We start from the raw sequence: 26210 nt of genomic DNA, 5'->3' as shown, positions 1-26210 counted from the left end.
CTCCCCCGACCCTGCCTGCAGGCGCGCCCCAGCTCTGCGCATGCGTCTCCACCCCGGGCCGCTGAGGGTTGCCATGGTTACCACGACCCGGAAGTGCCGCCGGGGGGCGATGGCTGCCCCCAGCCCCGAGCCGGCAGCCACGGCCCGAAGGGGGCCCCGCGGCCCCGCCGCCCCGTGAGGCCTTCCCTCTGCTCTCCCAGCATGGCCCGGGGCGCCGGCGAGGCGGCCGCGGAGGGGGAGCTGGTAAGGAGTGAGCGGCGGGGAGGAGGAGAAGGCCCCGGGTCTGTCTAGGCCTGCTTCGGCCCGGGCTCGGCTCAGGGAACGCTCCCGCGAGGCCGGGGCAGAACCCTGGAGCACCCCCGGGCTCGCCGGGCTGGCTCGGAGGGGAGTGGGATGGATTCTGCCTTCCCCAGCCCGCGGGAATCTGGGCTCTGCCTGTGTGTCCCCGAGTGCAGCACGGCGCAGGGGTGACAAAGTCTCAAGCTGTGCTGCGGAAGGTTTAGGCTGGACGTTAGGGAGAATTCCTTCACAGAAAGAGTGATGAGATATCGGAATGGGCTGCCCGGGGAGGTGATGGGTTTGCCGGTCCTGGAGGTGTTTAAAGGAACGCTGGTCTGGCTGGCGAGGTGGTGTTGGGTCATAGGGTGGACTCGATGATCTTGGAGGGCTTTTCCAACGTAGATAATTCTGTGATTCTGTGCTGGTGTTTGTCTCCCACCCCCTCAGCAGCCAGCTGGGGGTTCTGAGCCCCTCTGGGAGCCCCCAGGCTCTGTTGCTGCCTGCTGCAGGAGCAAAGGGGCTCTGAAAGTTACCAAGCAACAGTGCTGGGGCTGTTACTGCATGTTTGTATCCTGGCCAAGTTTTGTTGTTACCATTTATCAAAGCTGGGCACTCTCCACATTGTCTGATTCCGAACATGATAGCTGCAGTGAGGGAGAGATATTTCAGAATGAGACACCTTAAAATAACAAAATTAATCAGTGTGCTGCAAGGAGCATTGCCTCAGGAAATGAAAAACTGTATGGGCTGGTGTGTGAGGACACATCCCTCACTGCTCTCAACCAGCATGGCAGGCTCCTTAACCTGCTCTGTTGTCAATCCTTGCTCCTCTTCTGCCAGCCAGGGTTTCCAAAAATACTTCATCCCCTCCCCTGCCTCCTACAAGCACAGATCAGCATCTGTCCAAAGGTTGGTGCTGAGTGCCTCAGAGGCAGCAACAAATGGAAAAGGTCTTTCTGTGAGGGCAGCATCCAGATAATTTGGAAGCTAAGTGGAAATTTTCCTTCAGCTATGGATATGCTTGCATTTGAGAGGGAGGGAAATTTGTCATCTTCCTTGCATTTGAGGTCTCTTCCCTTGGCCTGAGCACTTCTCCATTTCAATACAGGAGCTGAACAATCCCATAGCACAGCAGGGGTAGCACAGGTGAGGGAGGAAGGGAAGAGCTGGGTGAGTTGCAGCTTAAATGGTGGAGAAATTCATGCAGAGCCATGAAGGTTCAGCTGGGGCAGTGCTGTGCACTGCAGTGCCAGGTCTCTGTGACTCAGGTGCCCTCAAAGTGTCCCTGCTGGTGGCACAGGGGTTGAACCTGGGTGATCTTTAAGGTCCCTTCAAACCCAAAGAATTCTGTGATGGTTCATTGCTGAAGTGACTTTTACAATATCCCAAAACTATTTGTATGGAGCAAATGATGCTGGCTTTTGCAGCAAGAGCCCCACCATCTTTCAGTGACTTTAGTGTTTTTGAAAAACGGCTTATTTTTGTCTTAAACAATTGACATTTTAGCAGTGCAATGGCAGAGAAACAGAGCCTTTGGTCACTTGTATTGCTCTCCAGCTTTGTTAACTGTACAAGTTTTCTGGGTGTGTATTACAAGCAGTTGTTCAGTAGCAAATGTCCTGTCTGTGTTGCAGGGAGATGACAGCCTGTCTGTGGTAACCTGCCAGTCAGAAACAACCCTGGTGAGTTTGGATTGATGCCCCAAAACCCCTCTGGAGCTCCTGCTCATCTGTGTGCTGCCTCCTGCTCACCAAGCACCCCTCAGAGAGGAGAGTGAACAGTGGCACTGCAATGAGCTTGAGTCACAAATCTCTCATTTCAGATGTAATTCTGCCTTCCAGATCCTCAGCACTGGGGCTGCAAATGATGTTTGGCTTTATTTTGCTGCTCTATCAAGTTGTGGGCTTAAGTAATCCTTTTAGAGAGTTTTAATGGAATTGAATAACTCCTTTAGCTAAAGGGTTCTACAGATCAGCCTCTACTTGGATCATTTTGAATTTTCTGCTACTCATATTTAATATTGATGGGAGAGGTCTCATGTTCTGAGCAAGAATTGACAGTTAATCTGTATAATCAGACTTCAGTTGGCACCACCTTAATTCTGACCACCATTGCTGTGCCCAAATCTGCATCTGCTTAATGCTACTATTTTTCTTTTCTATAGAAAAGGTTTTGTCTTATTAGAACAAAATATCTTCCTACAAATGGGAGATTGAATTTGAGATTATATTATGATATCTTAAGAGTGGAGTATTTGCAATACAGAAAAAAAAAATCCATTTCTCTTTCAGAAGTTAAAGAAGAAGATTTTTCACAAACCTCCAAAGTCACCAAGTAAGTGTTCCAAAACTTCTTATTCTGCAATTGCAAAGCTGGATATGTTTGTGGGATACAGGAACTGGGAGTTTTATCTGAAATAAGATCTTGTTATTCAGAATTATTCACTGCTGTGTGCACCTATTTGAGATCTGTGCTGTAACCTGTGAAGTCCAGCTTGTATAGACTAAAATATTGACATTTATGGGTTAGTTGTAATTCTTGATTCTCCAGCATAATTTACTTTTTTCTCATGTCATGCCTTCTGATGGCAACCATTCTGAATTTGTTTTTCTCCTTGTCTTTTGTGGAGAAATGCTGATACTTGTTGTGCAGATAGACTCTGGAATTACTGGAGCTCTCTACCATCCAGTCATAGGTCTCTGGGTGTGGATTTAGTGGTTCTCTGTTTCATTTGTTGTGATGGGCTGTTTTGATGTTTTTCACTGTACAATGTTGCTATTATTATTAGAACTGCAGTTCTAGTATTGGGTTTGTCTTTTTTTTTCTGGGGTTTATGTTTTTTTGCTATACTTTTTCATTTACCTTGCTTCATTGGCTTCTAGTGAATGTTACCCTAAAGTGTTGTTAATAACAACATTTAGATATTCAGGTATCTTAAGGATGCCTATCCAAACTGTACACACAAATATTTCCACGTGTTGAGTCACACTACTGTCACTCTGCTTTTTCTAAGCCTCTTCATTTTTTAGAATTGTATTTTTTTATTTATAGTGGATTTTTTTGGGTTTTGTGGCTTTTTTTATATGACTGTTCCATTGCTCTGTATAAGCCATTATGGAATATGCTGTTAAATTCTATTTTTACAAGTAATAGGATTGACTCTGGAAACTTTGAAGAACAAGACAACAAGAATTTTAGTAACCTTGAGCTTTTGAAGGCAGCACTGAGATATTTTCTTTTGCTGCAGAGTCTCCCTACAGCTCCAGCACACAACTGTATCCTAGAAAAGCTGCAGTTTGGAGATCTCTGCAGGGAACAGGCAGTGCTTGTTTTGAGAATGCAACTGTTGCAAACCCAAGGCAGATGTGGCTGGGAATTCTGAAACAAGGTATTAGTATAGAAATGTTATTTGCGTTTATGGATAAAATTCATTGTTGTTGGACAGCTTAACATATAAACTATTAAAAAACAGACATGTTTTTGATTAAAGGTTACATAGGAGTTAATTTCACTGTTATTTATTTGGGTGCTTGGAATTATCTGATCTTGAGCATTGGCATTTACAGAGGGAATAATTAACAGCATCTGGAGCTTTCCATGTTGCATTTGTTCAGAATAATTCCACAAATTTAATTCACAATTATCCCTGATTTTTGCATTTTTGTTCCATTTCTCTTGGCAGGAATGAGCCATGCTCTGAAATCAGATGCTGACACAGGGCATGTGAGAGCAAATGCTTCCAGTAGCACTCCAGAGTATTTGAAGGAAGCTCTAGGAATGAAAAAGCCAAAACATGCTCGTTCTTCCAGTAATGGTAAGCCCTATAATGGTGTGATAGATAAAAGTGAATTTTTTTCTCCCTCTAAAAACACACATTGCTCAAGAAAAGCAAGAGCCATTTTAGTTTACTCAAATCCATGTGTGAAAATATGATCCATGAGATACTTTTTGAGATTCCTAAATTGGTGAAGGCAGGGATTTCCAGTTTTTTTGAGCAATGAATCACTATTAGCTTTCAAAACTTTTGCAAATTGCCATACATTTGCAGCTGAAAACGTTGCAAATATAATATGGTTCAATGGGACAGCTGTAGACAATTTATTGTGACTTCAAAACATAGTTTAGGAACCATTGATAGAAACCATCTGCTTGCCTGAAATTCTGTGTAATTGACTCCTTTTACTTCTTCTCTAGAAAGTGTTTTATCATGTGGTTGTGACATTAAAATCAAATGAGTTTTATGAGAAGAGCAAACTTTCAAAGTTTTATTCTGCTTTTCTTAAAGGAGAACTGTAAAATCCCACTTCCATTTAAAATGACACCTATACATTTACTGGTGATACACAGTTTCTGGCAGCTTTACAGGATGATATATTTGTGCATGTTAAGCATAAATAGAAAAATGCATTCTAGACATCTTTTAGAAACCTTTTGTAATAATGGATTTATTGGGATGAGAAGACTGCAGTCATCTGTGAAGTTTGTATCTTTCTTGAGATGGATATTTTAATATAGCAGCAGAGAAGTAATTAGGAAAAAATTGGCTGCAAAATCTGGCAGAAGTTTCATACAGTAACACTTCCATTCCACCTCTGTTTCTAAAATTAATTTCCTTGTTGATTTTTCTTCTTCGAGGAAAGGAGAAAAACCTAGTTTCCACTTTGGTGCTGTTCTAGATATTTCTCTTTATCTGCAAGGTTTCTGGTTGGTTAAAAATACCTCTTTTGGATCTGCTTATTTTACATACCCCTGTCTGTAGGCTACATTCCTGGAACTCCTGACTACAAAGAGAAGGAAGACATGTATGATGAAATTTTAGAACTGAAAAAGGTACAGTTTCTCTGATACTACAGAAAAACTCATGATTGCTCCATCCTGTACCTGTCCTGGCCTTAATGATCCAGAACCCTTTTGTTTCTACAACTTGGGATATGCACCACATTTTTTTGCGTTTGTAATGTAGGGTTAAACTAAATCTTGTGTCTGTCTAAGACAAATTCACTGTGGTGATAGGGTTAGAGTGGGTTTTCTGTAGAGGTTGGTGAACTGTATGAAGGGTGAGGACTGGGCTTGTTGAACTCTCGGGTTACCTATGGACAAATACTTGGCTGTGGTTGATTGTTTGTGTAAGGTTGCCTTTCTGTAAGACCTTTTCCTTTTATCTCCTCCCTAAGCTGTCCTGGTGTCTGCCCTGGTCCAATGTGATGGTTTTGTGTTTTGACTGCTTTGTCCTCTTCTTCCATGTCATCTTTACCATCATAATTGGATTGGTTTTGACATCAAAATGTGATTCCATGTGAAAGCTGCATTTTCCTATTTCTGAAATGATTCTTCTCCCCTCTTTTAGACAATACAAGCTCAGAAGAATGAGGGAGACAGAATGAAGACCAAGCTCCGTCGCCTGGAAGAGGAGAACAATAGAAAGGACAAACAGATTGAGCAACTGCTGGATCCTTCCAGGGTGGGGATTTCTTGTGGGGATAAAAGTGGGGCGAAAGAGTGGGAGTTTGTAGTGTGCTGCCTCCTAGCAGTGATGAGCTGGAATATGGGAGGTGATGTAAAGGGATTTCTGGTCTGTGCATCTCAGATCAGCAGTTCCAAGGAAAATGATGCAATTTACTACAGATAAGTTAATTTAGCACAAATACCTTTAATTTCTAAAGGTAAAATAAAAGTGCTGTCTCATTAGGAGCCAGCCCACTTTCTGAATATTTTGCCTGAGAGTAGAAGGGAGTTAACCTCTTGCAGTCCTGAGACCTGACCAGGAGGCAGAGGAACAGCCTTGTCAGGCCCTGACAAGAAGCATTTGTGGGTATGGTCAGACTTGAATCTTCCTGAATTTCTTGTGACTGTCACTGTGTGCAGACCTACATCTTGGGAGAAATGTGCTAATAGAAACTGTGGGCATGTGGAGTTCATAATCTCAGTTGGACTGTGGAGTTGAGCAGGTTGGAAAATTCTGGGGAAAGAGCCAGCAGTAGAATAAAGTAGCAAAGTTGGTCACTTGCTTTTTCTCTTGCAGGGCTCTGAGCTGGCACGACCTTGGTCAGAAAAGAAGACTGATAATGGATGGGTAAGAGTGTCTTCATCACTTCCTGCTTTCATTTGTCCTTTTTCCTCTAGCTAAAAAATAAAATTAGGTCAGAAAGAATAATCAGTTAGGGAATCACATAACCTGTATCTCTGTTAGCAGGTAAGGAGTCAGTAACAAAGATCTAGAATTAACATGATTTTGGGGAGCTTTCTTTGTCATTGTCTTGGGTGTGTTTAGGCAGTATTTGATGTTGGCAAGGTAGTGGGCAATGTTGTTTTTATTTTATGGCTGTATATCCATATTTTTAAACTCATTATGAAATCATGCATCTGATTTCATCAGCGTTCTCTTTTTCACAGGGTAGCAGATGTGTATGATTTACTAAGGACTGAAATATATAGAAATAAGTATATCTGACTGGGTACAATGTATAAAGACAGGGCAGACAGGAATAGACCTGTGAAGAGACAGATTATTCAAGGACTCACGAGCTCTTTGTTCTTTCTGTAGGTGGTTACTGGATTAAAGCAGAAGATTGTCAAGCTTGAAGAGCAGTGCAAGGAGAAAGAAAACACTATTAGGTATGACTTCGAGGGGGCAGGGGGTAGAGGCTTGTATTGGATGAGCTAATAGAGAAAATTGGAAATCCATGTTATTTTTCATTTGTGTTCTATTCCTTAAGACATTTTAATAAACTCCCAAGAACATATTGGCAATTATAAACCAAAAAAATTATGAACCACCAGCTTGCAGTGTCTTTGCTGATCTGACTGGGTTCTTTTTTTTGTATTATTCTATTTTCAGTGAGTCCCAGGCAGACATGAAGACCAGTAGTTTGGAAGAAGTGAGGTTAGCCATGGAAACCTACTATGAAGAGGTATGGCAGGTCCTTCAGGGTGCATGCAGGACAGAAAGCTGGGCAGTTGTTGAGTCAAAGTGCAAATGCAATGTTTAAGATAGGTTTCTTGTACCTTAACAGCACCTGTCATTGGTAGCAGGTTTTCATAGTTATTCTCACAGCTCCAGCTGTATGTACTGGAAAAATGTTTTATTCAATAAGTTGAGTGTGTTAATGAAAAAGGGCAAATAAAGAATCCAGTGTACATCCATAAGTTTAATGTTGAGATGGAAGCAAATTTAGCAGTAGCCTGATCTTCAGTGATGGCATCATTAGCTCTGCCACTACCCAGAGAGTCTTGTTCTGATTTTCACCTAATGAACAGATGTGTTGCTGTGGAAGCTGACATTGCTGATGCTCCTTAATGGAATCTGTTTTTCCCAGGTTCATCGCCTGCAGCTCCTCCTGGCCAAGTCTGAGACTATGAGGAAAAAGTATGTTTAATTCTTCTGATAAAAATGTTTGTGTGTTTGACACATCACTGGAGTCCTACTTTAACTGATGGAAAACTACTACATGGGAACATTTTTTGTCATTTAGATTGCTGGATTTGCTTTTTTAGTGCTGCTTTAGTTGGCTTCACAGCCTTGAAATATGTCTTAGTCACATTTTTTTGCTTGTAGATAGATCATTTTATGGATCTGGAAAAATACCAGAGCTATTTAAAAAGTACAGGGTAGCACTGAAAATTTATCTCTGTTACATCTTCCCTCATAATCACACCCATTCTGGCATTGCTGGTAATTGAAACAAACTCCCTGGATGTTTGGCATTTCACACTTGAGTCAGTTCTGCATCTTGCTCTAGAGTGTGTGCTGCAAAGAAAATGTTCTTGGAGTAAGCATTATTTTCCTTTGGTACAGAGACACAGATTAGTAAAATGTGTCAGAGAGCTTTATACTAGTGTGCAAGTGTGGGCATGAGGGTGAACAGTTTATAGAGGCAATAAAAGTCAAAGCACAAAGGCAGAAGACAAAAGTCCACTAAGAGAACAAATAAAAAGCATCACTGCAAGTGAGTGTTATTTGAGCTGAAAAAAGAGTAAGAATGTCTTTTAGGACAGTAAAATTTGTTACCACACCACTTCAAAATATACTTGACCTCTTAGTGTGAGGTGCAGACAACTGTCTTAACACTGAGTGTAATTATTTAGATTGATAGAAACATGTGAGAATTCTTTTGGTTCATTATTTGTACTGCTTGTGTTCCATAATTCACTGTCACTTGTGGATTGAAAACTGCAGTTTGTTTTGTCACTTTTTTAAAAAAAATATTCTTTTGGCTCAGGCCTGCAGTGACCAGCCTCTCAAGGCTCTAAGCCATCATACCTCATTTATTTACAGGTGAAAATGAGTCACAGGTCTTTTCCTTGTCCTCATTTATTCATAGCTTCAAAAAGTGGTGGTCAGGGCAGTCTCTCTCCATTACAGGACTGCCAGTCTCTGCTGGAGAGGCTGAGCACTGAAATAATAAATCATGTTGAAGGTCAGGACTCTGGCATGTTGAAAGAGTTGTTTGAGAGTATTTCTTTCATGATGCTTGTCTCCATTAGTTCTGGCTGATGTGAATGGCATTTGGCTTCTCTTTTTCAGTGTTAATGCTGAAGTCTGGTTATTTGTATGTGAAGCTGTAGTATCCAGTTGTAGCTAGAAACTGACTTTCTCAGCTCTCAAAATGGACTGAAATATGTTTTCTTTATTTAGGTTTAGATGAGCCTAAAATATAATGTCACTGAGTGGTCTGGTTATGGTTTCTATCATTCCTGTCACTACCCCATTTTGATAGTGTGATGTGTTTTGGTTTTTACTCTTTGTTTTCTCTCCTGTCTGAGACAGCTGTGTGAATAGTCATCCATGGACAGCCTTATTTTGGTATTTATTTATTTCCATTTAATTTCTAAAAAGGAGATCAGCTAAAAATTCAACCTTTTTTGATATGCTAACTCTAGGCTGTCTCCCCTTTTACCTTGTAATTATTCCAGTGGATGGGATGTAAGATTCCTTCACAAACTGTACTGTGGTTGTCACTGACAGGGGCATCTGTGCAAAACCAAGTCCATCAGTTACTTCAGGCCTTTATTTCCAGGAGAAAGTTTTTGGGAATTTTCTCATAGCCATAAAGCAAATATATTTCATCTCACTAAAAGTATGTTTTGTGAATAAACATTACAACTTTGCACATCTAGAAACTCAGATTTCTTCCCCCCTTTATTAGAAAAAAAAATTAAAATCCCTGTAGTATATTTAAAGTTGTTTTAACACACTTTCCCATTTCTGATGCTTTTCATTTCCATATTAGCTGTGTTCTTCAAATCTGTTTCAGATCTCTCTGGGGTTTATAGACACAAGGATAATTTCTTTTACAGTAGAGCACCATTTCCAGTTATCTGAAAATACACTTGGGTGTTGGATTTGTTTGAGAGTTATTCCATCTGTGTCTATCCCTCCCTCTCTCAATGTTTGTTAGTGAACAAAAGCCATTCAGAGCCTGCAGGTTGGCCCTCTGTGCTGGACAGTTTTTTGGAGGAGTCTCACAGTTTACTGAATATTTTTTAAATCAGAGGTTCACAGAGTGCTGGTAAAACATTGTAAGGTTGGTTAACAAAACAAACAGAAAATAAGATGAATAACATTCATAGAATTGCCTTTGTTTGTGCATAAAGGAATAGAGTGGGGGAGGAAGTAAAAGTAAGAAATGAATTTTCAATGTTTCAAATTTTTTAATGCAAATTAAAACAATTGTGGAAGTGTTGAGCAGGATGATCTTTGCGTGCTTTTTCAAAGAAGAATAGATAACTCTTCAAGTAAAGAAAACATTGAGAAATGTTTTTATGGGGAAACTGAGGCTGTCGGCTCAGCCATCTGACTGGAATAGTGAAGCTGCTCCACTCTTTTTAATGCAGCTGCTCTGTTCTCTGCTTTTAAGTTAACTTTCTGGTTTTGATCCCTTTTCCAAGTGCAGAGGGCAGAGACACCCAGAAACGGCTGAAGGCCCTGAATGCTGCAGTGCTGAGGCTCTCCAGGAACATCAGGGAAATGCAGGCTGAGAACCGCAGGCTGAAGGAGGACCTGAATCACGTGCTGAGCACTTCCCCTCCTCTCAGCAGAACAAAAAGTGTGTGCTGGAAAATCTCTGAGGGATGAGGAAAGGGGTTTGGGTACAGCTGAAAGAGGTGGGGCAGCAGGACCCTACAAAGGGAGAAATAAGGGAGTTACTACAAGGTGAACATTCAGGAGCGGCAAAATTGGAATGAGAACCTTCCTTGAGGAGTCTCTGATTTCTCCAGTCAGATCTGTGTCTCCTCTGTTATTGTCCCTGAGAATTTAAATTGGAATTGATGGAGGAAACCTTTTTAATAGATGAAAACTGGTGAACATGAGTGGCTTATATTGATTTCTGAGCTAATTGGTTTAGAAGTCAAATATTTTAGGCCCATTCTCATTTTTTCATTGGTAGATATTTAAACTTGGCATTCAGACATCTTTTGATATGGCCAGAAGTTTCAAAAAGCAAGAACAATGTTGCCCCATGGATGTGGTGACATGTTTAAAGTTTTGTTATTGTATTTAGATTATAGTGAGTGGGGCAGACAGAGGCTGGTGAAGAAGATTTTGGATCTAGAAAAAGTAAGTGATCATAGTTAAGTGGCTTTTTTACCTGTCTGGGAGCAGAAAATGCAGAACTACTGCCTTGTCCTTCAGTGTGTGTCAGCCTTGTGCATTCTGCCTCACACACATAACCTGCTTGCTGCCTGTAGCATGAGCCCTCCCTCCCTGTTTTCTTCTCTCACACTTGTTAGATGTAGATGCACATTTTAGAATTAACCTCCATTTGATCTTTTCTCACGGCCTAAATAAAGTAATTTCACGCTAAATTTAATTTTCTTTTTTTGTGTGTGTGTTTTCCATGTGAATTTACCCTGCTTTAGAAAGTGTGTGCCATGGAGAGCAGCAGGGTGTCCTTAGGTGACAGTGAGGCATCACCAGTGCTTCCTGAGTCATCCTCTCATTCTGTGGACCTGGACCATCCAGCATCCCAACATTTAGGTGAGGAATGCTGTCGCCTCCAGAGGCAGGTGAAGAAACTGCAGGATGACAGGCAGGCACTGCAGAATCTCCTGCTCAGTAAAGAGTAAGTGTGACTTGTCTGGGGTGTTCTTCTGTAGGTGTGAAGTGTTTCATCATTTCTGTTCCTGTTATGAAATGATGTAATAAGGAATTCACATTTTCAACTAGAATATTGATTTTCAGAATCCCTTCTGTTTTTATTTAAAGAATTGCTTCTAGTTCTACTTGCTTCATAATATTACATTGAAGAAGAAAAGCCAGAGGATGGAAAATGAGAATTTCTGATTGTTTCTAGCACATTTTTCAAGGCTTATTTTTCTGGCAGCCACACTGAAAACCCTTGTAAGGGTTATATGTTTATGCTGCACTTCTTGTTTGTATTGTGCTGTAAAAATTTGTGGGTTTGTTTTTTTTTTTCAACATGTTTTGTCCTGGTCTCCCACTTTCTCCATTTAAACCTGCCTTCTGCCCTGGGATGCTCTGTGGCTTCTGTTCTCCTCATAAGTGATGATTTGCAGTTTGTATTGCCTGGGCTGTTTGGTGTGTCAGGGCCTTGGGGCAGGTTACTCTGAGCACTGTGAGCAGGGACATGGCCACAGGGAGGTGTGTTGGGGACACTCCTGTGTCACCTCTGAACAAAGATGCACAGTGAGAGCACGTGGGGAGGCCTTTGCTCCTCAGCAATGGGTGCTTGCACTTAGTTTTGTTTAAAAGGAAAAATTAAACATTCAGCTACTTTACAAATTTGAGGAAACCAAATTGATTTAAAAGTTTAAAGAAAAAAAATAACTACTTGGTGGAAGTATGAATGTGTCAGGTATCACTGAGATTTCCTTCTACCTCTGTAGATTAGATATCAAGCAGCTACTGCAGGCTAAGGCTGAAGTGGAGCTGGAGCTGCAGAAGTGGCAGAGTAAGATGGAAGAAAAGACTACAGAAGAGCAGACTTTAAGGTAAAGCATTTTGTATTAATAGATCCTTTTGGAACCCAAAATAAATCTCCTAAAGTGTAATTCTCTTTTGAAGTGGCTCAAATTCTGTAGGAGTTCATCTGAGCTGCAAGAAGCTGGGGATTCTTTTAAGCAGAAGTGTTTGGAGGGATGGAGTAAGTTACTGGGGGAAGACTTCTATAGAGTGCTCTTAGAGGAAGTGGAAATCTAAGTAGTATAGTAAAAATAAGATTTAAATTATAATAAAAATTCATAAGATAGATGGAAAAAAACTTTTATGTTGGGCTCAGACATTTTTTCTGCATGAAAATGTTGTACTCTCTTTACCTTGACTTTACCTTGTGTTTCTAGACCAGTGTCATTCCAGTTACTCCTTGTATGCTGTGAGTGAGAACCCTGTGCAAGGGAGGCACAAAAAAGTGATTTCAATATTGTTTTGTGAGAAAGGACCTTGCCTGACAAATACAAAACTGTAGCAGATCTAAATACATTATTAATAGTATCAAGGCTACCACAGTAACCTTAATTTTAACATAAGGCTGTGCTATCACAGATTGAGAATTGATGTTATGTGTCTGTTACTATGAGAACAGGTATCATCCTGAGCAGTTTCCCTCCTTGGCCTTAAAAAACAAACCCAAAGTGTTATGAAATAGGTTCAGTATTTTCAAAGCAGGGTCAACAGAAAATTTCTATAAGTTATAAATGTCTTTGCTTTTCCAACTATAGTGAGGAAATCCAGAACCTGACACAGAAAGTAGGAAAACTGGAGTTAAAACTGGAGGAGGAGAAAAGACAAATTGGAGAAGATACAGTGGAAAAGCTTAATAAGGTACAGCCACATTTTTGGTTGTGTTTTTCTTTTTTCTTTATATCTGATATAGATTTCAAATGGAGCTGGTAGTCTAAAGAGCTGCTGCTTGTGTTTTTTCAGAGGTGCATTAAATCTTGTCTTGGAGATAATGATGGTTAACTGTCAGTATTTGTTGGAAATAAGTTATTTCAATAATTAACACTGCAGTTTGGGGAGTTTTTTGAAGCTGTTCTGTTAGTGATCCTCTGCATTGTTGTTGTTTTTTTCTTGCTCAGTGTAATATTGCAAAATCTTAAACTTTTAGTGTTTGGGGTTTTTCCCAGAACTTAAAAAAATAAAAATATTATGGTTACTTTTATCTTCTTACAGCATCTGAGGCCATTTCCTAATTTCAGTCTGATTTTGTAGAGAGAGGGGGATTTTGTGTGGCTCTTGAATCAGTTTGGGGTTTTGTAAAATATGTCTGAGCTTGATATCTCTGCAATCTTCTGTCTCTCTTCCCAGTGAGGTAATTGGCCAGCAGAGATGGATGAGCACTGACAGAGCTGCTTTCAGAGGCACTGTGGCCACGTTAATCTCATTTCACTAAATATTACTTGGAAATTATTACTGGGGTTTTTGATTTGCACTTAAAAATAAATAGACCCTGAAATACACATAGTAAAAAATACTAATAAAAATGTCCAGTGGCTTCAGAGGGTTCTGGTTTCTGATATACTGTGCCATTCTGTAGATTCTTTTCTGTGTGTTACAGGCTCATGGATGCTAGAGGATGTTTTGAATACCAAACAACTGGAGTCTTTAAAAACAGCCAACAAACAGCTCCTTTTTCCCTCTGCAGACTATATATATTCTTGGCCAGTAACCATCCATTTATTGAAATGTTCCCATTATTTGTAATTATCACTAAGTTCCTACCAATTTCTCATTTTAATAGTAGGTTGTCATTTTTAATATGACATGATCCATTTGCTAAACTTAAGCCTGGAGCTCGGCGGTTTTAGGTTATAAATAAATTCTTTTCACAGAATCAAGAGGTTTTTTCAGAGTCTATAAAATCTCTTGTTCCTCTAGTTAAAATTTTACACCAACAAATTAAATTAGCCTCTTCAACTTGCAGTTAACTTTTGTTTGGCATGTGAGATATGACAAGTAGGGTGGGATAATTTGGGATCAGAAGGATCAAGTGGTGAGAGGTGGAATATGCAACCACACCTCAGGAGAAATTATTGGAACAAGATCTTGTTTTATTCTTGGTTTCTTCCTTTTTCCTCTAATTAATTTCATTAAGATAGAAGAGTAGATTTATGCCAACTTACACAAGCTTGGTGTCATGCAATGGCCAAATCTCAGGAAGCTTAAAGAGATGGTTATGGGGCCACAGTTGCCAGGATGAGGCACAAGAGACCTCCCTGGTTAATTAATATTTGTCTTTCCTGGAGAAGAACTGCAGAGTCAGATAACCTGATTTTTGTTCTCAGTCTGTTGCTAACACACAAATCATTTCTGGGCAACAAAGCAGCGAGTTAGCAATGCACAGAAAAATAGGAGTGTGTGCAAATGGAAACTTCTCCATTGCCATGCCCTGCTGAGGGCTGAGAGGGGACAGGGATGTGTTTCACTCTCAGAGTCATCTCCAGGATGAGTTTGAACACAAGCAGGGTTCAGAATTAAGAGTTTCCTCTTGAACTTCCCTGTGCCCTGCAGGCAGGATGAGCTCTGGTGCTGATTTTCCTGAGTCATTTGTAATCTGTTCCCTCACAGCTCTGGCTTTACTGTGCTAACTTAGAGATTCTCCTTTGCAGGCTCCTCCAGTCTGCACAGTGACAGGCAAAGAAAGTCACAGGAAAGAACAAGCAGCCAGAATTATCCAGAGATACTGGAAGATGTACAAATCCAAGGTGAGATTCTCCTATCAGGGAACAGCTATGCCCCCTCTGAATCTTATCTTGTTTTAGCATCTCTCCACACATCTTGAAACATTATGTTGTTTGAGTTTGGCAGAGGTTTGGACAAGTGTTTTCTGTGTCTTTTAATTATTGAGAAAATTTGGCAAATCTTTATTAGCTAAAACCTGTATATATTTATGGCATTAACATGGGCATTTTTCATTTCAGAAAGAAGAAGTTGCTCTGCATGAGGTGAGTGTGTTTATGACACCCAAAAACCAGTACAACAGATTTGATTTGTATCAAAGGGGAAGCAGCCAAGACAATATTTGTTCTTCAGCCTGGCTATAATCTTCTGACATCCTGATTTTGTTTCATGTATTTTGTCAGTGGTCTCAAATTTTTGGTCTCTAATTTTCCATAGTTGGCACCTTTTGCAAGGTGAAAGCTTCTGAAAATTCTGAACCAAATCTGATACCAACAGACAATAAAGTTTTTCTAAATGTGATAACTCTAATCCTGATTTAACTTTCATTATGATGAATCTTCAGAAAGATTTGAAATAGGATTTGAAGCTTTTGCTAAGGAAAAATATCTGTGAGAATTGTGAAGATAATGAAAAGTTTGTCACACAAAGTCACTTCTTGATGAATGTTTTGTAGAAACGTTTTAATTAAACTGGTTTTTTTCAAATAGCACAGTGTAGCATTTTACCTTTGTTTCTTCCAGAACATTAAAAATCCCACTTTCATAAATTAGAATTCATTCTAACCATGTGACAAAACATGCTGTTCTAAAGGCTTTTTGTTGATTATAACCCAATAAAATCTCTGAGGGGAGTGGAAGGCCTTGCCTTCAGTGCAATCACCACGAGGTCTGCCAGCCTTGGTTTGGTTTCTGATTGCAGCAGAGCATCTCAGAGCCCTCTGTGTACCCAGAATCTGACATGGAATGGGAGCACGGTGCTGTGGTGGTGAAATTCAGGCTGGTGCTGGCAGCTCCAACTTCTCTGCATTTGATAGGATCAGTCCTGAGCACTTCCCAGGTGGAATTTAAAGCCCAGAGCTGCCCCTGGGGGTGCAGTGTGTGGGGTTATCTCTCAGAGGAGCTAATGGGCACTTCTCTCCATGGCAGGCAGTTGTTCTGCTCCAAGCAGCCTTCAGGGGACATTTATCTCGGCAGAAAGTGCTGCTGGATGCTGGGGATGCTGGGGTGCCTGATGCAGAGTCTCACACCGAGGTAATTGTGGGGACGCGTGGGGATCCCAGCATCACTCTATGTTTATCTTGCCCTGTAAAGGACTTCACTTCCAGGCTTAATTTGTTGAATCACCTGGTGATTGTTTTAATGGGCTGGTTGGCAGCACCACTGTGATTCTAGAAAGACACTGAGCTCAATCCCTGGCTTCCCTTCTTGCTTTCTGTAGTTCACAACTTTTTCTTAAGAAGTAAAGCTGTAACTTCTCAGCCTTGTCGCCTGTAACACTGTAACTCTTTTTTTTTCCCTGGTTCTTCCATCAGGTAGAACCCCCTTTAACTCTTCAATTTGGACTCTGTTGAAAGCTTTACCTGCTCTCAAGGGTTCACTACTCAATCAATGGAGTCATAGATAAACTTTTTTCACCAAAGTTCAGCAATAAGAATCTGGAAAACATCTTGTATTGGATTGAAAAGTAAAGGAGTTCTGGTGAGGCATGCTTAGCCCAAGACTTGGTGTCCTCTCTCATGTCCAGTTTGCTCCAGATTATTCAGTTTTGAATATGAAAAAAATTCCTTACCAATTAAACATTCAGCTTCTGTAAATCATTTTCCAGGTTATACAAATATCCTTTGGACCTTTAGCAGGCTATAGTTAATTTGTAATTCTCCATCCAGGTTGTCCATCTGATTGTACTTTCCATGCTCTTTGATTCTGGTAAACTGGCCCAGTGTAGGAGACTGAATACTTGGCTTGATACAAGCAGAAAATAAATCCATTATGAAGGTTGTCTTACCTCCTTAATCTTCAAAAGGTTTCCTTCCTGGAAAATAAATGAACTTTCCTTGCAGGTGTCTGCTCTTTCATTAATTGAATGCTGATGCTTCAAAGCTTACATGATGATCAGATTTGCATTTCCTGCTGATTTAGTCTTACAGAACCTTAAAAACTGCAGACCAAAAGATGGAGATGTTTGTTCTACTGCCAGTTTCACTATCAAGAAGATTGTGAAAGGTTCTGTAGAGCTTCTGTGCAATCTGTAAAAGGTCAGTTTTCTTTAATCTGATTGCTTTGCAGAACTCCTGCCTGTCTTCCATGTCAGACTCCTCAAGCTTTTCTTCTGATTGCAAGGAGAGAGATGAGATTGTGACATTCATCCAGTCCATTTTCAGGGCTCATTTGGCACATACAGAATCCCTTCAGGAGAGGTAAGCCAGCAGTAGATATTTCTGCAACATGCAATAGCAAAATCATTTTCATTACAGGAAAGGAGTATTTTTTAATAGATTTTTAGTGTGAGTTCCTTGGCAGAGAGGGAGAACAAGGCCACTGTTATAAGAAAAGACAAGGGAGAGCTAATTCCTGAGAAGATTCAAAAGATGTGCAACTAAAGGGAGCTTTGTGGCAGCAGGAGTGTTCCCATGCCCTGCTGCATGTTCTCTTCCATAGCAGTGAGTGAAAGTAAAGTGAAATAATTCCTCTGTAGAACAGAAAGTTTACTGTTGTTATCACACAGATTGCTGATCCATTTGCTTAATGTGTGAATCTGAAGCCCTGGCATGTGCAGGTGAAGGGTTATGTGGAGGAAGAGGAGGGAGAAGATAGAATGCCATCAAGTCACTTAGCTCAGGCAGGGTGCTGGGATTTGATTACTACTTAGGTTTATGGTGACTCTGCCTTGAAAAATACTTCTTTCTCTCCAGGGTTTACTGCTCTGAAAGTTTTTAATGTCAGCTGCCATGGTTACAAGGAGAGTTACATGGCTGTCACCTCTATTCAGTGTCTGGGTTCACTTCTGCAGGTGATAGAGCAACAACACAAGAAACTTTTCAGCACAGCCTGTGCAGAGAGACTGCAAACACTGTTCTGTGCCTCATGCTCTGAGTGTGTCTCTTTGCAGGCCCTCAGTGCCCAGTGCCCCCAGTGAGAAAGCAGATCCTGCAGCTCCCAGCTCAGAGGAGAGACCAGACTCAGCAGCACTCGAGGAATCTTCAGTCCCCACATCTCCTCTTCCTGGTAATCTCCCTCCCCTGTGTTCAAAAGTCTGGGTGTTTTGAGTGGGTGCCTGCACAGTTTTATAGAGAACATCTGCATGTGCACACACATGTGCAGCCTTGTGCTCCCTGGGGGTGGCTTCATTTGGTGGCATGTTGCTTCTACTGGCACGTGCAGTTCCCTGCATAAAAAACAAAAACCTCTGACAGTGTCAGCACCACCTTCTGCACAGAGCTTTGTCTGGTTGTCCCAGCTGTGGCTTGGAAGGTCTCTGATGTAAGTGGTAATTATTGAGGGAACATTGTGTTCCCCTGCATTGCCTCTCTGCTTCCTTTTCAGCCCTGTAGCTGCAGTATGGTACTTCCCATCACATTTTGGGCCCTCAGCCATAGACAAGCTGAGTGCATTTCCACCACCCTGACTTAGTTTCTGCAGAAGACAGACAGACATCTGCTAAAAAGAGCCATCCTAGGCAGCCATGTGCATTTGGTCATGGTGTTTTCAGCACTCTTCAGTTGCTGCAGTAAGGGGAAAAATGAAGTCCTGGATAACCTTGCCAGCATGTACTACTGTAATACAAACTGAGAAAATCTGTCTCTTTTATGGCTCTTGTGCCTTTTGGTTTTCTTCTTGGATTCCTTCTTGCTGTTTGTGAGAAGAAGATGGAGTTTAAGCCAAAGAGCTTTTAGGAGGATGTTAGGAGTACTGAGTAAGAAAGACAAAGCAATGCTGCAGATCAGACAGCCTCAGACATGCAGCTTCAAGGGAGTTAAATTGAAAAGGGCTGGTTCTGTCCAGAGTGGGACATTTGAGGCTTTTATGGACCAGCTGGGGAGAAAAGGAGCAACTTTGAGTGTGACCTGAGAAACACTGGCTCAGTTTTTTTGTCAATGAAAAGCTCTCAGTCCCTGCAGGCTTGCTCAGAGACAGAGAATTCTGTAAGCAGTGAGCCTGTTTCTCTCAGATAGGAGGTGGGGAATAAGCCAGATTTGCAGGGCTTGTGAAAACAGAGGTAACACTTCAGTGGAAGAAAATGTGTTTAAGAAAGTTTACTGTGTTCCATATTCAGAGGCACATTCTGCTTTGTGAAGGAAGTACTACTTGCTTCTGAAGATGTTTGAGTTTTGAGTGACTTTAATTATGTCTGGTGATAGTATCCAGGAAAAAAAATAGTGCTGCAGCACCTTGATTTGCCTGAGCTCTAGTGCAGTGTTCATTATTGGCATGCTCACTCTAAAGCCAGGGTAAATCAGTTGTGAAATTCTGCTCAAAGAGAGAGAATCCCTTAAGTGTTTAGTCCTTCTAGGACCCACAGAGGAGTGTAAGATGAGCAAGCCCAGTGAGCACAGTCATATGAGTGAATACCAGCAGGGCACAGTCATTGTCTAGCTATGAAGTCTCCTAAACTAAGTTTTATTGCAGATTATGATGACAAGCTGATGAGTGAAGAAGTTCTGGGATAATTTACACTGGAAGAGAGACAGAGGAAACCATACTCTGAAACTCTCTTGCAGTCCTTTCCTGTGAATATCAAAAAGGAGTGATTTGGAGCAGAGCAGGTTTTGTTTGCTGCTGATTTTATCAATGTGGGAGATGTTTTCAAGCTCTGGGATGAGGACAGAATGTATCCAGGTGGTTTGTGGGGAGGCACACTGGGGATGTGCTTCTGTAACTGCACAGCTGCCCAAAAGTCTGCCTGGCACTGAGCTCTCTGAAGTGTTAGATCCTGGTGCATAGAAGTGTTTAACCAAAATCTCCCAAAAAATGAATAAGGAAAAGCCTCCTAAAGGAAGGAAAGCATGCTGGTGTAAATGCAACCCCTCAAGGATCTTTTTGGTTTTTTACCATGTGGATTTATATAGCTTAAGTTAAAGTTAACTAAAAGTCCACCCCTGCCATTCTGAGCTCATGACTGATAGAAAAATCCACTGGCAAAACTGGGGTTTGATGGTAAATTGGGATTTCAGTGGTCATCCTGCAGCCTGGGAAGGATGTGAGACAAGGAGCTTGTTGGGCAGCTGAGTGATTTAAAAGCAATCAAATTCTTACAGCTTTAAATCATGCAGCTAAAGAAAGAACAAGTTGTTTCTTCATTTGTCCCAAGTCCAGACTTGCATTTCATGACCTCTAGGTCTTAAAATGATCTTAAGCTTTCAGTCAATATCTGTATTGCAGTAAATCATTTCAATTCACTACCCCTTTGGCATTATTTGAAGAACAATGGGGAGGATGAAAATGTGTTTTAAAACACTTTCTACATGTACTAGAATGAATGTGTATAATCCTGGTGTAGCATTGCAGACTTATAATTCATTGTTTGCATCAGGTTAGATATCTCTGTATTTTCTAGGAATAGAGAACATTTTTTTTTTAAGTATTATTCAGTGCTGCTTTGCTTGTCTTCAGGACCTGGAGGTTTTATAAAGCCATTCTTGATGTTTCCCATGAAATTAAAGAGAAATTAACGATTCAGCCTGTGAAACTTGGTGTTGTGTTTTGTTTTGTTCTGTCAGGGGAGTGACAGAAAGGAAGAATATGTTCTGTACATGCACAGCAATCTTGATTAAGGGCAATGTTTCTCTTTGCATACTGCTGGCCACTCTGGCTGCAACTGTTAACTTCATTTCAGGCTTTTTTGGAATCCTAATGAATTTACATACAACCCTTAACTCATATCAGTTCTTAGCCTTCACAAGCAACAAGATAAAGTTGAAATCAAACTGAAAATGAGGACAAGAAAATCTCATATGTCAGTAGCAGGATATAATAAAGGGTGATTTGGAGAAAATTAAGCTATTTCATGTATAATATGTTTATTCTTGGAGTTGCTTCTTCTGGTTATCATGCCTGGTTTTGGCAGTTCCCTTTGTTCCTCCATATCACCAGTGCTACTATCTCATAAATCTCCCTAAAAAACTCTGACATTATTTGTTGTCTGATGCAGAGAAGATTTTCACTTACCTAGAAAATCTTGTGTTTCCTTGTTTTTTAGGCTGAGGTCAATGTAATATAATGGCCTCCCTTCATCCCTCTTGCCATTCACAGGCTCTGTCACTCTTTTCCTTTTCCTGGGCCAGTTGTGGTCCCTTTTCTTTATTCCATGTTCCACTTTCTGTGTTTGCCTGCTCTTCCATACCAAGATATTTTTTTTCCTGTGTCAGGAATCTCTTATTTCACTACAAGCCCTGTGGCAGGTCTCTTGTCCCTGGGTAATATTCTCTGTGTGCCCTCCAGTTCAGGTCAAAACCTCAGACTGTGGCTTCTTGCCAGTTTCCTCCTTCTACCACAGGTTGTCTTGATTTGTTTTCTTCTCTGGGAGAGTCTTTTCAGAGAATTTATGTTTGAAACTGAAAAAGAAGTGGAGCTGAGGGAAGAATATTGTGCTAGAAGGTATTAATAGCTGAGGGGAGGATATTGTGCTGGAAGGTATTAATAGCAGTCATCATTTAGCTCCTGCATCTCTTGCACAGGGGTTATAAGCTGCTGGTTCTGCTCTTCCTGTATCAGGGACTTTGTTCATATTCATTTCATGCCTCTGATTCTCCAGTGTTTACTGGAATCATCAGGAATATCTGTTCACAACCTGAACACTTCTTTAAACATTGGAATGGTTGAGATGCATAGAAACACATACAGGAAAAGAGCAAAGGAACAAAATTTTTTTAAAAGGGGAAAACCCAATGGTGTGGTCACTGTTTTTATTGTCATTACAGTAGAACAGCATGTGAACAATATTTTGGGTGTTCTGCATGTGTAAGGGTTAAAGACAGTGACTTTTTTTTCCATCTATTTCCCTTTATTCTGTCTATTTTTGAGTCAAGTTCTCATTGTGATCTCTCTATGTAGTTTAAGCTTGGGTCAATTTTTCCTTTTCTTGCCATTTAATGAATATTTGGTTTTGACCTGCAATGGCTTCAGTATCAAATGGCTTTATTTGGTGTGTGTAACCCCTTGCAAAGATTTCAGTGCAATAAGAGAGCTCGTGCATGGTCAGTGTGTCAGCTCAACCCTTGCGGTGCACTGTGGCTCGTTAAAGAGGAGCACAAAAAGATCACAGCCATCCATAACTGGATGACTCCAGGTAAACTTGGGAACTTGCTGGCTCAGAGAATGGCACATTTGCCCCCAGGGTTTGTTTTGGTCGGTGCTGTGTGTTGATGAGCTTGTTTGCTGGAATCCTTTCAGGCAGGTCCTGCTCTCCCCCGTGTGTGGCCCTGGAGGAGGCTCACTCCGATGACTCCGATGATGTCGTTGTCCCTCCCTTCCTGCAGGTGAAGAAAAGCCACACCCACCTCTAAGGTTTGCTAACAGCTCTGGTGGTCTGGAATTGTTTGGTTCACCAACAAAACTATTTGTGCCAAGATCAAGCATATCAAAGGTGGAAAAAGGGGGAATATCAGCCCCTTTGTAATGACAGTTCGCATGATTTCAGCCACAAATTAGTAATTCTTTGACATGTTTTCTCTTTATGGCTAAAAGCCACTGACTGACTGTTAACCTTACCCTCCTGGTACACAGAGAGTTTGGATTTATAAACTCAACTAAAACACTTCATTGTTTTTAATGAGGATTATAAATTCAGTTGCCACATTTAACTGAAAGCAATAAAGCCTTAAGATACTTAATGCCAAACAAAGTTTTGTTTCAGGTCAATAAAATAATTTGTTCAATCAGAAAGTGGTACATGACATAACTCCAGTTTTTAGCCCGTGTATGAAAGGGGTACAACTGGTATTTGTTATCTGTGCTTTACTATTTAAAATTTTTACTGTATCATATTTTACTATCTTTCTTTTTATTTTTATATTGAACATTTACAATCTGTGCAAACCTGTTAAAGGCTTTTAGAAAGCCATTTCTTTGCCATATGACTATTCAAGTATTCAAGGCCCACTGTATCAGCTGGGTTTTCTTATTTATTGACCTTTTCCTGTGTATGTATGATGACATGTGTGGTACTACTTTGTGTTGAAATGTCTGATGGCATAATTAGCTTTTGGGATTTGTCAGGGCAGGTGTGTATTAGCAGCAGTGTGCTGTGAAGGGATATCCTTGTGAGTGTTTTTTCTGTTTAAAAAGTCACAAATTATGTGTGGGGTCAGCTCTTAATGTGTAAAAATATTTGACATAGGAGATAGAACTGTCTGGAATGCTCACCTGACTCCATTGCTCATATCTAATTGGGGCAGTTTGGTTTGGGAGCAGAAGTGGTAGCTTGGATTATAACAGAAATCAGTACTGCATCCAGAAAAAGCACTCACAGTGTAATTATCCATGGAAAGACCAAAGAAAACAGCCTGATGGGCTGTTGAGGATTTCATCAGAGAGGGTCTTTCCAGATCTCTGCAGACTGTACTTTTGGACTGGATAGTTCCTACTGTTGCACCAACATCCTTCAAAGACATTGAAATGTGTGTGGGTTTTTTTTAAAGTGAGCTAGATAAGTCATGATACTTATTGGAAGGGGAAATTAATTTTACAAGCACGTGGTGAAGGTTTGCTGGAAACACTAATGGTTTCTTTGTCATCAAAGAGTAATAAAGTCTCCTGTAAACAGAAAGCACACTCTTAAATATAAGATTTTTATCAGCTTTTCTAAATTAAAAATCAGTCACCACTGTTTCTCAGAATACCAATAAGTCAGGGCTGTCTCAGTTCTGTGATTTCAATGAAGACTATCTGAGGCTTATCATAGTTTGTGCCAGTACTTAGAGCCAAAGAGGAAACTGGATGGCTGCAGCACAATGCAGCTGATTTCATTTAATCCCCTCGGTGGAAATGCTGCCTGTGCTATTTCCAAAGGCAGTTTTGGGAGCTCTCCATACCCAAAGCAGTCTGAAGAATGTCATTTGCACTCCCACTGGGTAAATTTTTCCTACTGGTGCTTTGGTCACATGACTGTCATCTGCAGGAAGGATAAAAAAATATACATAAAAGAAAAGGGATAGAATCCTGCTAGAAGCTGGGATATGTTTCTTTTTCTGGAAGTCACATTAAGAAGAAGGGTCATTTTGCTAAATGGAAGCAGTGCTGTACTGAGTTGTTGTGTATAATATTTCAGGTCTGTAACTGTGACTCTGTCATGGATCTCTCCAGAGCGTAACCATAGATGAGGCCTGACACAGTAAAGGGAGAGTGTGTGATGTGTCAGGACCAAGGCTGATACCAAATACCTGCCTGGCTGTCATCCTGTAGGGGGGTTCTCGGGCAGCAAATGCAATAAAGAAAACATTCTTTTACTTTACTGTGCTGTAATGAGCAGTATGACAGTATTAGGAAGTTGATACAGAGCAGAAGGGTTTGTGTTTGAGCACGTGGCCAGCAGCAGCACTGCCCATAGACAAGTTCTGGGGTTAATGGGGGATGGAGCTTGGAATGACCCAGACACAGGCAGAAAGCAGGGTGAAAAGGAACAAGTGTTCTCTGGGCTGAATCAAAATGTGTCTAAAACTTTCTAAATTTGAGGGTGCTGTCTAAATTTGAGGGTGCTGTCTCCCAGCTATAAAAGATCTGGTACTAACATTGAGATGGCCTTCAAACCCATACCTTCCTTTGGAAGGTGATTATGTGTTCACTCCACATCAGGAGCTTGTGGTCCAGGAGGAAGGGAATCCTGCACAGTGTCAGCCTTAGGTTTTGTTCTGTTTTACCCTGGGATGCAATGTGTTGGAGGGAGTAGTGATTGACACTAGGTTTGGTTCTGTGGTTATCTATCTGAATGCCAGCACCCATAAACTGGGAGGAATTGTGGCACAAAGAAGGAAGAAAAAGTTATTTTTTGAACAAATGGCATTTTTCCTCAATAGGGAGCTGAGGACAGTAAAAATGAGTGAGGCTCAAATGTGCCAAGATAGGCCCAGTACAAACACACTGTTTCTGCAAAACACCTCTGTGGAAAGCCCTGGAAACCTTGTGGGGGTGTCAAGGCCTTGAATGAAAATTAAACTCCCCTGTATCCAGTGTAATCTAAAAGCACATTTTCCATTCTGTCAATATAGAATAATGTTTCTGCCTTAAATCCATCTGCAGTTTGCAGCAGTGTTAGTTAGAGATTGTATGTGAGTGCAGAGATCTGACTTTAATGGGATGTTATCTCTCTTGATCTCTTTTTGCCCTTAAGTGCCTTTGCCTGTAAATCTTTACTGAGGCATCAAGACCTGAAAACTGTATTGTTTCCTGCATAACTCTAAAAATAATCCCTGCACAGGCAACTTCTAATGTAGTCAAAATGGAAAAGGATTAATCTTGGCATATGAGAGCACCATTAATTTTTATGATCTTTTTAATATTTAGAACTGTGCAAGTATTTTATATAATTTATTTTGGGATCTTTGAAAAGCTAAAACAATTGCAATGAATTTTCTTTGAACTGTTATATTTTGAAATAAAGTTTATAACTGAATGTTGATGTGTTTCTTCTGCTACTGCTGTATTTTCATTGCCCCTCTGGCCTCTGCTGCACTCTCCTGTTTTCTCTTTGCACCTGAGCTGACCTTTTATCCCTGATTTCCTGAGTGGACAGTAACAAGATAACTGAAACATGTACGGTGTGAAATTTCTTTTCTTTTAGTGCAGGTTCAAGGTTTTTCCATCAGGAATGAGCAGTGTTCCTGACCAAAACCTGGTGGAACTGAAAGAGCTGATGGGTTTTTGCTTTAAAAAACTTGATCTGGCAGCAGCTGAGGGGGAGCAGGAGACTACAGAGTTCAACATTTACTGACAGTGTATCCTCTCACCTGAGTTATTGTTGCTGTGTGTGAAGCTCTGGAAGGAGCTGGGACATGTGCATTCTTTTCCAGGTCCACTGAAAAAGCCTTTAAGGACTCCCTAAAGAAGCCTTCTGCTGGTTTATGGCAGTGGAAGACCCTGTTGTGAAAACCTGGGGATCCTGCAGTCATCCTCCTGCCAAGCAGAGTCCTTGGTGTAGGACTACAGCAGCTATGAGAGTACAAGATGAGACAGTCTTTGTTGGATGATTTTATTAATTAAATTTCACAATTTTTATTCTTTCCTCTCAGCTCTACTGGCATATTCTCTGGATTTCTTATGAGAAATTTCAGTTTTAAATCTTAAACATCAGAGGTAAT

The 26210-nt window shown here is 40.8% G+C and overlaps 1 protein-coding gene across 1 annotated transcript; it reads left to right on the top strand.

The window, feature by feature from the left end:
* Positions 1 to 82: 82 nt before the first annotated feature.
* On the top strand, positions 83 to 26210 carry IQCE (IQ motif containing E). Its single transcript, XM_058815855.1, has 22 exons — positions 83 to 243; positions 1914 to 1961; positions 2571 to 2613; positions 3527 to 3667; positions 3962 to 4093; positions 5039 to 5109; positions 5627 to 5740; positions 6302 to 6352; positions 6824 to 6894; positions 7118 to 7190; positions 7596 to 7645; positions 10168 to 10325; positions 10782 to 10837; positions 11140 to 11342; positions 12127 to 12231; positions 12958 to 13060; positions 14848 to 14943; positions 15160 to 15183; positions 16066 to 16170; positions 17206 to 17336; positions 18029 to 18144; positions 22309 to 26210. Exons 1-22 carry the CDS (start codon positions 202 to 204, stop codon positions 22419 to 22421), a joined length of 2046 nt encoding a protein of 681 aa, XP_058671838.1. The 5' UTR covers positions 83 to 201; the 3' UTR covers positions 22422 to 26210.

This window comes from Ammospiza caudacuta, chromosome 17 (assembly GCF_027887145.1).
Source record: "Ammospiza caudacuta isolate bAmmCau1 chromosome 17, bAmmCau1.pri, whole genome shotgun sequence".
Lineage (NCBI taxonomy): Eukaryota > Metazoa > Chordata > Aves > Passeriformes > Passerellidae > Ammospiza > Ammospiza caudacuta.
Note: the sequence above shows the minus strand (reverse complement) of the source record. Positions and strands in the feature narration are given on the sequence as shown.